Below are 13,199 nucleotides of genomic sequence, written 5' to 3'. Positions count from 1 at the left end.
ATTAGCGCTCTTCATGGATATATACGTATATATAATCAGATTCATGGAATTTTTGATTTCATTATTATTACTTTACCGTTGTAACCGCATGTGCATAGCTTTTATGAATAATGATTTTGTTTATTATTTATTGAATTTTACTTCAGCAATAAACATATTTATTGCACATTGCTTACTACTACCGCAATCAAAAATTATTATTTTAACTGCTAGCTATTTTAATGATAATTTATTAATAGAAAAAGAGGCCTCAAGTTGAATTTTCTACTTACATTTTGCATTAAAATAATTGCATAGCCTTTAAGGGGGAAAAAGAAAAACTCTTTCAAATTTCATTATATAATAATACCATAAAGTAACTATTGAAATCAAAGACTAGAGCTCTCTCAATCCCTCATCTCCTAAGCCAAAGTATATAAGCATATGAGAGTAACATGAGAATTATGTGAAAAAAATCCAATTCGGCGAAATTATGCCTCTTCCTATATACATCTATATATCTAAGGTCTGATCTTCAGGTAATCTAACCAAAATGAAATATTTTCAGGCAAGAAATTAAGCGAATTACGATGCTTATGTTCATATTCATATTCATAATTATTACAAATAAGAAAATTATTAATCGCTTTGCGGGATCATGTTCCTCGGCGAAAATCTCAATGCGGTAGACCATACTTAGTCGTAGACCTAGCGAGTGCTCAGCCGTTAAAGGCATGACACTTATTAATCGGCCTAAGACATGCAAGTTTGCGAGCACCATTTCCTCCCTAGCCCTTTCCCTTTCCTCACTTCCTTCTGGTCGTCGTCGCACTACGCAAATGGAGGACAACTCCTTAGTGATTGACGGGCCATTCTCTAAATCATAAATTGGAACTGCAAATCATTTCATCAAACTTGGTTTTTTTATTTTAATTTTCACTTTTTAAATAGCTCCGGGAAATAGATTTATATACAGAGGTGCAAACGGACTACTACAAGTCTTTCTGCGCTGCAATAATCCTGATAAATACGTGTTCTGTCTTGCTTACCGCTCTAGAGTAATATTAACGTAAAATTCTTTCAAGTTTTCTGACCCTTTAGGGCTGGTTGCGATCAGTTCGAAATCGATTGCATTTCACACCCATCACCAAAGGATAAGGGGTATATATTCATTTTCAAAAAAAATCGTCAGAGATGCCACAAAGTATCTTTATTCTTAATCGCCATCAAATTTTAAATCGATTTAAGCATGTCCGTCTATCCGTCCGTGTAATGTCTGTTGTACACATTCTCCTGGCCGCAAAATTGAAGTTCTCGACTTCAAATGCGGCAAAAATATTGGAAGTTCCTGCGCACAGATTGGTATTGAAAAGCGGCCAAATTAGTCGAAGAGCTCGCTCACAGCACCACATAAACTGAGAACACCTCTGTTTTTTTGCAAAGGATTAAAAATTGGTTTTTTACTCGTTACTTATAAACTATAGCAGAGAAATGCACAAAAATTTGACAGCTGTACAAAAATGGAAAAAATTGACCACGCCTAACCTAACATTGAGTAAATCCAAATTTGATTTTTTTTTCAATACCTTTATAAAACGCAGACGCAAGCTTCAAAAACACTATAGAGTGTATGTAATTTAATGGACAGTTTCAAATTCGCAGTACACTGGAGTCCGTTCGTCTGTCCATCTATCTGTTTAACATTCAGAAAAATCAGCCGCGTCCACTCCATATTATAGAACATGAAAATGTAGTTCTTTTACCCTTTTTTTTTTTTGGCTTTTTTAGGACAAGAGTGAGTGACGGGTATAAAAGATTCGGTCAGGATCGAATATAATTTTCTTACTAATTATATAATTGAATACATTATATATAATACGCCGAGTTTACCCTTTTTACCTCCATTCTTAGAAAAGCGAGCTTTTCATCAGCAGACCAAGCAGGGCGTACGAGATTAATGCGGCCATGAAAAAAAATATATGTACTTTAGGAAATGTCTCGGGCGTATAAAAATTTATAACGCCCCATAGTCGCGCTTGTATGAAATATTTTTCGTCATTTTAGATCACACCATAGTCTCCTTTGGCTTTAACTCTCCTAGGCTTAGTGTTGATAAGCAATTGCGGCGCCGCCTATTAGTTATGCCTTTCATGTAGTCGCAAACTTTTCAATTCTATTGTATCTGGCAGCAGTTAATGTATACTGCAAACTGTAAATTGTAAACCTTTACCGATACGATTGTTTTATTCCACCGAGAGCAATTTCATCAACTCTCTCTCGCACATTTTATTTAATTCTTCTATTCATGTACTTAGGAAACATGTTAACATGTGTATTTATCACCTCAGCATTTGCGTTGCATTCAAGTGTCACTTGACTGCTTATGACAAGAGCGTTAACATCAACATAATAATAATAATAATAATCATCATCATCATCTCTGCTGCCATCATGTAATCTATATATGTATATATATATATATATGTATATATATGTATGTATGAGACAATTAGGAAGCATTAAGTCTTAGTTCGCTTCTGTTTCCTTTTATTTATTTATTTTTATTTTTTTTCTTTTAACATTTTATCTGCTTAAACTTTAAACATTAAAGTTTAGGGAAAAAAATAATGTAAAATAGACAACACAAAGTGTGTATATATGACACACGTAAGATTGCTCTTTAAACTGCAGTTATAACGAACGAACGACTGACAAACTGACACTGTTCCGAAGTTAATATTTGTAATTGCTGTCGTCGTCATTTCGGTTGGTTGCTGATGCTGATGCTGGTACTGGTGCTGGTAGCGGCGGGTGACCTTTTCAACAAATTAAATATGAAGAAAGCAAGGATAAAAATAAATGCCTTCGGTTGAGATACGTTTTTAGCATCGTTTTATGCCCGGCGTTAGAAATGCGCCTATATACTGAAAAGAGAGCAAAATTTAGCATAATTACTGCTAAGCAAATAATAGCCATACAGGAGGAGAATGCCTAAAGCAGGAAAAAATGGTGGATAAGAGAGGAGTTTTTTCTGCCCTTTGTATGCTAAAGTTGAACGTAACGTGCATAACTGCAGTCAGCCGGAGTCATGCGTTTATTGAATAGGAGGCGGCAGGCATATGGAATTCTTTCCTTTTTTTTTTTTTTCTCTTTGTTTTGAAGGTTTTTTACTGTATTTGCAGGGCATGATGTTGGTTGTTTCAAGCAATTAATTCCAATTAACACATAAAACGGTTCTTTTTTGTTTTTTATTTTATCTTCCATTCGTCAGGAAGGCTCATCAAATTTGAAGGACTTTTGTAGAACTCCTCTGCTGCTACTTTGTTACAGTTAATACTAAACTGCCAAAGAATACGTGATAGTAGTATAGTAACATTCTGACATAAAATTGAAACGACTTCACAGGACTGCTTTCGCAATATAATATATAATATAGTAGAGTAACGAGAAAATCATTAGCATTTCATGGCTTACATGACTTAAAGTAGTATAATAGATATATATATATATATATATATATGTATATGTGTATGAGAAATAAGAAATGGAAAAGAAAAAAAATATAAGAAATATGTTCATGTTCGTTCACTTTATTTTTCCTTTTCTTGGGTTTTTCTTTTCACAAAGCATATGAAAAGAAAAGGATACAAAAAAACAAAAATAAAAATAAAAAATTGAGAAAACCATGAATTATTACAAGTCGTTACTAAAGGAAAACATGAGGATTTCTCAGGAAATAATTTTAAGCTACACGAGTGAAGATACAACACAAAGCAGCAGCAGTAGCAGCAGTAGCGGCAGTAAGTGAAACAAACGGCAAAACTATAAAACAAAAAAAAAAAAATATCTTTCTTTCTGTTCCTGTTTTCTTCACATTTGATGCTTTTCTCTGTTTTTTTCTTATTTTTTTTTTTTTATTAATTCATTTCATTTATTTTTTTTTTTTAAGAATTACTTTCGAAATAGCAAAATCATCAAAAATTTTGCACGCATTTGCTCTTTTACAAGTTTCATAAAGAGAATATTCGAGTTATCGTTAAAAAAAAAAAAAAAAGAAATGAAAAATGACTGACAAGGAAGGGACACAGAAAGAAGGGGTTAAATAGAATTTATATGACAGTTTTCCTTAAAAGGTTTCCTTGCTTTTCACATTCCCTTATTAATAACTTATGAAACTAATGCTGTTCTGCGACATAAGCTTTCTCTAAATATGATTTATGACATTTTTATTACTTAAATCGTGAATAGGAGTTGAACTGAATATTATATGGATTAAGTAGATATATGTATAAATATCTAAGTATTGCGATGGTTTTTAGGTCGATTTGTCTGCTTTTTGCAAAGCAATACATTAAGGCCACATCAAGAAGTGCAACGAAAAGAACAATTCTTTAATATAATAAAATCTTGCAATTCTCTCCATCTCAATGCGCGAATAAAGCCTAAAAGCATGGCAGCACATTTTTAAAAACAGAGTTATCTTTAAAGTATGCAACAGAAAAGTTTGATTTTATTTATTTTTTTTTTTTTCGTCTAATGCTTTAACTTATTTATATTTCTTGCATAGCCTAAAAGCAGGCAGCAAATTAAAACAAACTCTGGCCTAAAGACAGGCAATAATGTAAAAAAATAAATTCGTTTTAAAAGTATGCAACAGATTTTTATACATTTTTGATATCTTCTTACGCCCTATACTACTTGTTATTGTACAAAGACGTGTTAAGTTTGTGCGGATTTACACAAAGCCCAGGGGAAGTTGAGGTAGAAGGAGGAGGAGAAGGCTCACATTCTAAATCGATCTAAGTTTGTCTCTCTGTTTGTCCGTCTTGTATTTTTTAACTTACACGTGGCAATTTTTGAGATGTTTTGATGCAATTTGGTACACAAACGTGCTTGCATCCAAGAACGAAGGCCTTTAAAAATGGTTCGAATCGGACCACTTTTTCACCTCATTGTAAAAAGTTTTTATATGAATAATTGTAGAGTTGGTGTAGCATATTTAATTGTAAAGTCGCGGCCAACAAAAAATAATTTTCTTCATTAATCTTGCTGCTGAGCAAGAGAAGACTGCGTAATAAACACACAAAGCCCACCACTAAAATTTGTATAAACTTTCTATATCCAAGGTAAAATTCTCAATCCTCCCGACCGTACATCCGTTAGTTGTCAGTTTTCTTGAAGCCCGCAAAAACTAAAATTTAGAATATTACGCTCTTGACTTAACTTTGATTTGGGCTCCTTATTATTGTATAATACCAAAACATAATATTTTATAGCATACTTTGATCTGAAATTTATCGCAAATATACCTGTAGGCCGTCTAAAGCTTCAACGAAAAAATTACTGTAATTACACTACAAGGATAGACTACGCATACATACCGAGATATACGACAGATGGCGCTTAAAGCCTAAAGCTGTTAAGGAAAGTACACTGATTCAGAAACTACCGCAAATATTTTCAAGGACATATAAAATTTAGAAAAATTTTAGTTTTTATAATTCTGTGTCCAATATGGGCACCTAAGAGCGATTGGTCGTGTCAAAGGTTCTCTTCAAAAATGATACAATCATTCCAACGTTCACATTTCGCCGTTCGCCATTGTAGCGTAGCTGGTGACAAAGGGTTTATGTCCTATGAGAGCATTTGTTTTGTGAGAAAGCGCGGCCACGAATATATGATTGACTTTCTCTTGACTCAATCCTGGCTCAATATGTGATAGATGCCTTCTTCCTACCTCACAGCCCCTGCTATATTCTAAGCTTAATGCGTCGGTCGTCGAAGTCCATTTGAGGAAAATAAGCGATCTTAACGTCAGTAGTCGCAGTTCTTAGCCGTCCGTTATGTTCATCGTCGTTATTTAAGCTAATGGGGTCACGTTTCAATTCAGTCACGTTGTAAACGACAGTGTGGGTTGTACATGTACACAGAGTCCAACTTTGTCTGTAAGCTGTGCAAGCGATATTGCCTTTCAAAACCAAATAAGTAATGAATGACTATACGAAGCTCGATTTTTTCCTTTTTTACAAGAACGCTTATATCGACTCAATCAAACGATTGTCAAGCACCAATTGCAAATCAAATATATATCTGAAATCCTGGTATGTAACTCGTCAGCGGATGCAAAAACCACGCTCTCCGACTTTTACGGCCGTGTGCTATCTTCATGATCGGGTTAGAAACTTTGCAGACAACAGTAATTTTTGATGTTGATGTTGATGTTTTCAAATGACTTTTTGCTTATCTAACTTTACCCGGCTTATTATTGTTTGCAGACGTCAAAGAGGAAACGATAATTGCAAATCATGCAAAAGAAAGTTCAGTTAGAAACTTTCTTTAGCTAACTACCATCACCAAGCTAGCAGTAGAGCGTCACTAAAATTCAATAGACTAGAAATTCACCTGAAGGAGGACGTAAGCTTCTTCTCTTAATGAAATGTTATTCCTTTTATTTAATACAAAAATGATGAAAAGCAGTGAGTAGAAGAAGGAAGAGTATTTTTACTCCCGTTTAGAAAAGCTGCGTTCAAATCGAAAAGACGGGGGCCGACATGGCCGAACTTTTCATTATTAGTAGATGGCCATTAAAAGATTACCTTGAACACAAGTCAATATTCTCTCTAGTGAAGGAAAGAAAGTGTTTTAAGTTAAGTGTGTTAAGTTCACTTTTAGCTAGCAAGAGTTTTTTTTTTTATCGAAATCCATACCTCGTTGATGTGAATTTTGGAAAATTCATCGCTGTTGATATCATTCATATCAACAAGCAAAGAGTTATTGCATTTTTTTTTTTTTAAGGCGTAAGTGAAAGTGAACTTTGTTAATTTATGCATATTTGCACCGGACACACTTTTCAGCAACCTACTAATGTGTTTGGAGAAAAAAGAAATAAAGCCGTTAAACGTTTTTAAACGATCGCAATGCAAAATTGTACTTTAAAATGCAATGAACCTGTTTACGCGCCGCGTTTGTATATTATTTTGAAATCACACGCTATGCGATAATTGCGTGTAATAGAAACATGCGACGTATTTATGGTTACGGTTATAGGTATGTGTGTGTGTGTGTGTGTGTGTGAGTGAATTTATGTTTGTAAATGCTGGTTCGACCAGCCAATCAAGTATATTTTGCAAATTCATATCGTTATGCGGTATAGCGGCTACGGTAAGTAAGTGAATAAGATGGGCGAGCAGCGGACGAACGCTTCGATAGGCCAACAATGAAATATTTTAGTTACACTTATGTATTTTTAAGTGGTTTATGTTATTTCTCTTGTTGTTGTTTCTGGCAGAAAATTGACCAAAAAAAAAAAAAACAACCAAAAAAAAACAACAAATTTTTATGTTAGCTAAAGTATCTCAATAGCAAAAACAAATTCAGTTACACTTCAATTACACTGCAATGTGTGATGACTTTGCCGTTGTGTGTGTGTGTGTGTGTGTTTGCATGCGCGCGCGCATACGTGTACACATCTATGTTATGCTTGTATGCATACATAGGTGTTTATAAATATGTATATATGTATATACATATATATATATATATTCAGCGATATAGCGTACTCTGTAGTTTGCGGTCCATGTTTGATGGTTTCTAGTTAAAAAAAAAAAAAAACGATTCAATTGAATTGATTTGATTTCAGTTGGGCTTGCATTTTTCTTTCGCCTAAGCAAAGCAAAGCAAAGCAAAACAATCAGGCCAATGCAGCGATGAGGGCAATACACTATGAATAGAGTTTCTTTTTCTCAGCCGGCTGGTGCCACGCGAAAATGGTTAAAAATCCAGTTTTCTTGCAATAACTAACTATACGAGAGCTTAGAAAAACATAGTATTTTTCAGTTCATAAACTTACAGACATAACGTTATGATAATGATGATGGTGTTGTTCATTACCATTAAATGGCTAATAAAAATCATGAACAACATGCGAGCAACATGGGCAACCAACATCAACAGCAGCATCAACAGCTGAGCTGAGCAATCTATTCTCACATATTCGCCGCTCATGTTTGCGTGAATGTGAATGCGTAGTAGTCATTGTGCCTGCTTGTACTTGTGTGTTGCTTGCAAAAAATTATGATTGCAATAATTTTAGGAAAAAGTCTATTACTCCACATAAGCACTTCGAAAAGTGTTGCGTAACAAAGCAATTTTGAAGAGCGGTTTTTGTTGTTTTGTTTTATCTTTCGATTCTCTGCTTAACTTAATATTCTCCTTATTGTTGTTCTTGTCGTTGCAGATTAAGTTTTTGAAAACCAAAGAGGGTACAGCTATGGTGCAAATGGGTGACTCGGTTGCTGTCGAACGTTGCGTCCAACATTTGAACAACATTCCCATCGGCACTAATGGCAAAATACAGATTGCTTTCTCCAAACAGAATTTCTTATCCGAAGTTATAAATCCATTCTTATTACCCGATCATACACCCAGTTTTAAAGAATACACAGGCTCCAAAAATAATCGTTTCCTATCACCGGCTCAGGCCAGCAAAAATCGCATACAACCACCAAGCAAGGTAAGCGATTAACTTAATAAAATTCAATTATTCTTCTTATACTTTTTCCTGCTTATTTGTTTTTTTTTTTTTTTTTTTGTTTAATTTTTTTAATAAATGATTTGTTTCCTCACTCTCTGGGTCATCTCTTTGTTTTTTTTTAGATTTTACATTTCTTTAATACTCCACCCGGACTCACCGAAGACCAGTTAATTGGCATTTTTAATATTAAAGAGGTACCCGCCACATCGGTGCGTTTATTCCCTCTCAAAACAGAACGTTCCTCATCCGGTCTTATTGAATTCCCCAATATAGCTCAAGCTGTTTTGGCCATCATGAAATGCAATCATCTACCAATCGAGGGAAAAGGTAAGCGGAGTTATATTGTGCTTTAACAAATGCTTAACCTGTGACATCAAGATCTAAAATCAATTAAAATAACTCGTTGCTTGTTTTCAGTCCGCCCCTTCACACTATACCGAGTCCGCTCAATGAATCAAATAAACTTTTACCGCGACAATCGGAGTCAATGATTATTGCATACTTTAGTAAAATCCTTAAGGAAAGCCTTGTGATATGTTTGTTGCAGAGCCGAAGGTTATTCCAAAGGAATTTAAATTTAATCCACAAATCTCAAATTCCATACCTAAATATTTTCTCTCATTGATTAAAATGTTGTCTTATGTTAATGTTCTACAACACGCACACATATACACGCACAATGCATTGGTTTTGTTTGAACTAACTCTGTGTGTGTTCCGAGAATGCATTTTAACTACGTACAACGTGAGTAGGTTTTCAATTCCTCTCTCGCAGCAGACTTTGTATGTCAAACTTTTTTAAAAAAATTTTTTTTTTCAAAACATTACTTGTCTACAAATAAAATTTATTACATTATTGCTTAGATTAGAGTAAAGTCTCTCGTCTCTCGATTGTTATGCAAACTAAATGAAAAGCGGTTCACTCAGAAATAAGGAAAAAATTTTTGTTAAAGGGAAAATGTTTAGCACAACTACTACACGGTCGGGCAGACGGACAGATGGACAGACGACTAGACGGACATGCTCACATGCGATTTTTGAAGCCCGCTTCTGCGCCTTATAAAGGTATTGAAAAAAAAAATGAAACTTTGATACACTATAATATCAAGTAGGCGTGGTCAATTTTTCCCATTTTCGTGCAAATGCTATCTATACCTTGTCCCACAAAATGTACATTCAAATTACTGTAGATTGCTTTGCTGTAGGTTACAAGTAACCAACGAAAAACCCATTTTTTAGTCCTTTTTTCTCACTTTACTTTGTACTGTAGATATGTCCTTCAATCGATTTGCCCCATTTTCAACACAAACCTTCGTGCAAGCAGCAAATATTTCTGCTAAATTGGAGGCTGATAGCTTCATTTTTGCTGCCATGATAATTTTCATTACGCAAACGGACAGACGGACGGAGGGACATGCGTAAATTGATTCAAGAATACATAAACTTTGTGGTGTCTCTGAAGCTTCATTCTGAGCGTTGCAAACGTTTTGCCAAAGTGAACATGTCCCTCACACTTCGGTGATGTACAAGAACATTGGAAACACTACGAAATTTAGAGTAAAAGGAAAACGAAATTGAAAAATCATATAAAAATCCTCTTTCAATTGAATTGAAAGCCGAAATACCATAGGCGCAAAAAAGCGGTAAGAGAATGTAAATGATTTGGAAGGAAAAAATGTTCAAATGCTATTCAGATTCATTCTTACTTAACAAGGACAAAGTGCGATCGACAGTGAAAGCTATGCATCCCTTTTGCAAACATCTTTTCAGTAAATTTATTTGAAATTTGTAGTCCAATAATCAGGAAGAATTTTAGCGATTTTGAGAGCAATAACGATATGGCCCGTAACCATACTTAGGCTTTGCTCCGACAGGGATTAGAAGAATGCACCATGAATATAGACAAAATGCTACCCATTTAGCTCTTGAACACACCTACTAGGCCATCAGGAAAAGCAAGCATGCTGAAAGACAACTTACATGGTCAGCACTATCAGCGATCTTTTTAATCGCGCGCAACCAATTTAATGTCTTCGCTTTTCTATAGGCATTGTTTGATGTCAGATCTCTTGCTAAACAATCATACGCCCATGTCGGCGAGCACTTGCAATTCCATGCCCCCAAGATTAATTGTCACACAAGTTTAGTGTGTGTGGCGGTGTGTGTGCCACCAATCAATGAGGCACAATTGCTGTCGCTAAAATCACATGTCAGGTTAATTTGATAAGGATTGGACTATTGGGGAAGTTATAGGCTACCTAAAGCTAATGTCGATCAAAAATAATGCCGATAACTTGTAACCAATTTCCGATGCTAAGAACGTGCCTGATAGATTGCCGGCATTATTAAGCACACACAGAAAATTGCGTATACGAATGCGACTCTGTTTAATCATCTTTCATAGATTGTTTGTTTAACATCGCCAAATAACGTAATTGTTGGTCTAAAAGGGGACGAATGGTAATAAATTAAGCAAGAGAGAGATTGCGGTCAATATCATTACTCTTCTGAACATGTCGGTACAGACAAATAAAGTTAAAGGGATTCGGAAATATAAACTTAAAGGATAATTTCATGAAGGCTTTGGCAGCCCAAACTGATTAGTAATGAATTTAGTGTATGTGTGTTAGTTACTAAATATATAAGCAATTACGATACATTCCATGTAGAAGCGATGAAACGCTTAAGCTTTTTGATCTACTCTTGCTTCAGTTCCAATTTCCTTTAACGGTCCGTTTCGTGTAAGCCAAAAAGTATTTTTCGATTCGAAAACTGAGAAAACTCAATCGAATTATTTACTGAAAAAGGCCCATTTTTTATGAGATCTACAAGAGACGTGACAATTGGCGAACGGCATAATGTTTTCTTAAAAATTAATTGAGGAGATTAGCAATAATTACCGTTTCGAACTCCCTATAATAATGATCATCGCCTGTTGACTATCATAGATGACTGAGAGAAAATTTCGTTCAATTTGTGAGTTGGTCGACTTGACTCTAAAATGTAAGCTGCTCGATAACAGTATATGAGTCTTATTGCAGGCGCGAGACAACTATACAAATTTTTATGTGCTTTCTTCTCTGCATTTCCCACGGAATTGCGTAGCTTGTTGCTAATCCATTAAATATCTAAAAAGGAGTTGAATCTCTGAATTTGAATCTTGAATCTTGAATTGATTATAATCAGCAAATGATTGAAAAGATTTTTTTGATCAAAAATGCACCATGATATTCTATCCGCTTTTCTGCGAATCTGAATTTTGCAAGATAAGGCGTACAGAAATCGGCCGGCAATCTCGTTTTCTGATAAATTCTATTATAAAAGCATAATGAAAATCAAATTCACAAGATTCCATGCCAAAATTTGTTACATTTGTATGGAAGACTTATGTGAAAACTGCATCATCATTATTGGGGCAGTGGCGGCTGCTCATCCTTTTCCATAAAGTTTTAGCATAAAGAGACGCAATGTTTTTCACGATGGGCTCTAAGATGAATTTTAATCGGTTGAAATATCTGCTTGTTCTTTTTTTAGGTACCAAATTTCCGTTTATTATGAAATTGTGCTTCTCCTCGTCAAAATGCATGAATGGTGCTTGGAATAACGCCACCAACGAAGGCATGATTGAGAAGGAGAATGATGCTGATATAAAAGGGGATGTGTATAATTGAGTGAACCTAATACAAGTCTTGTAAATTCTCTTTCTTATCTAAAAACAACAACAGCAACAACAACAGAAACACCACAACGAGAAAACTGAAGAAAGATAAAGAAAGAGAAGCAAACATTTACAAGACATTGTATTAATTAACAAAGATTGATATATAAACAGACAGCAACAACAGCAACAACAACAACAACAACAACAACAGTAGCAAAAATTGCTAAGTAATTTTAGAAAAAAAAAAATTACTAAATTATTAACTTAATGCATGTAGATTATAAACTTTTTTTTGTTTATCAATTTTGATTGATTATCATATCCATCATCTATATCTACCTTATTATCATTCTCCTTCCATTACCGTTTATTTTTTTTTTTTTTTTTTTGTTAACCTTTATTATTCACTCTATTGATTTTCACTATTATTTTTTTTATAAATTCAATTAACTTTTCGTTACACTTTTTTCCTTTTCTTTTTGTATAAAAATGAAGGAAAATTAAAACAAAAACAAACTTTTATTAATTTAATTATGTTGTAAACAAAAAAAAAAAAAGGAAAAACTACTGAATGTATTATTTTTAATGATTAGTTAAAGAGACACTACACTGACACATACGAGCAGCGAGGATAAAGAGATGAAACACTTTAATGGAATACGATGATCTCAAGTATTCCATTGAAAAAAACTCTTGATATATACATATACACACACAGGCTTTAGAAAAATAATAAATGAACAAAGAAAAAAAAAAAAAATTATATAAAATAATATATAATTAATAATGATTTGACAATATTTGAATGTAGATTGTAGTAACAACAAGAACAGTAACAACAACAACAGCAACAGCAACAATGGCAAAAGAATATTCCTAAAAATTATTTTAAAAATATTCAAAAACGAAAAAATGTGCAAAGAAGCAGCAAAAGCAGCAAAAAAAAGCAAAAAAAAAAAAAAATATTCAGCAAATGTGTTGTACATTGGTTTTGATTTAGATTCTTTGTGTAGTATTATGACTTGAA

General features: G+C 34.0%; 1 protein-coding gene across 6 annotated transcripts in view; it reads left to right on the top strand.

Moving 5' to 3' along the window:
- LOC119635717 (heterogeneous nuclear ribonucleoprotein L) overlaps positions 1-12,666 on the top strand; it is a 205,873-nt gene extending 193,207 nt beyond the window's left edge. For all 6 annotated transcript variants that reach the window (XM_038030694.1, XM_038030693.1, XM_038030692.1 and 3 more), the window contains 3 exons: positions 8,216-8,491; positions 8,635-8,839; positions 12,046-12,666. In XM_038030694.1, coding sequence (XP_037886622.1) covers positions 8,216-8,491; positions 8,635-8,839; positions 12,046-12,182 — 618 coding nt within the window. In that variant the 3' untranslated portion in view covers positions 12,183-12,666. The remainder of the gene's footprint in view (positions 1-8,215; positions 8,492-8,634; positions 8,840-12,045) is intronic.
- Positions 12,667-13,199: the final 533 nt, after the last annotated feature.

Source organism: Glossina fuscipes, unplaced genomic scaffold, assembly GCF_014805625.2.
Source record: "Glossina fuscipes isolate IAEA_lab_2018 unplaced genomic scaffold, Yale_Gfus_2 27, whole genome shotgun sequence".
NCBI classification, from domain to species: domain Eukaryota; kingdom Metazoa; phylum Arthropoda; class Insecta; order Diptera; family Glossinidae; genus Glossina; species Glossina fuscipes.
Note: the sequence above shows the minus strand (reverse complement) of the source record. Positions and strands in the feature narration are given on the sequence as shown.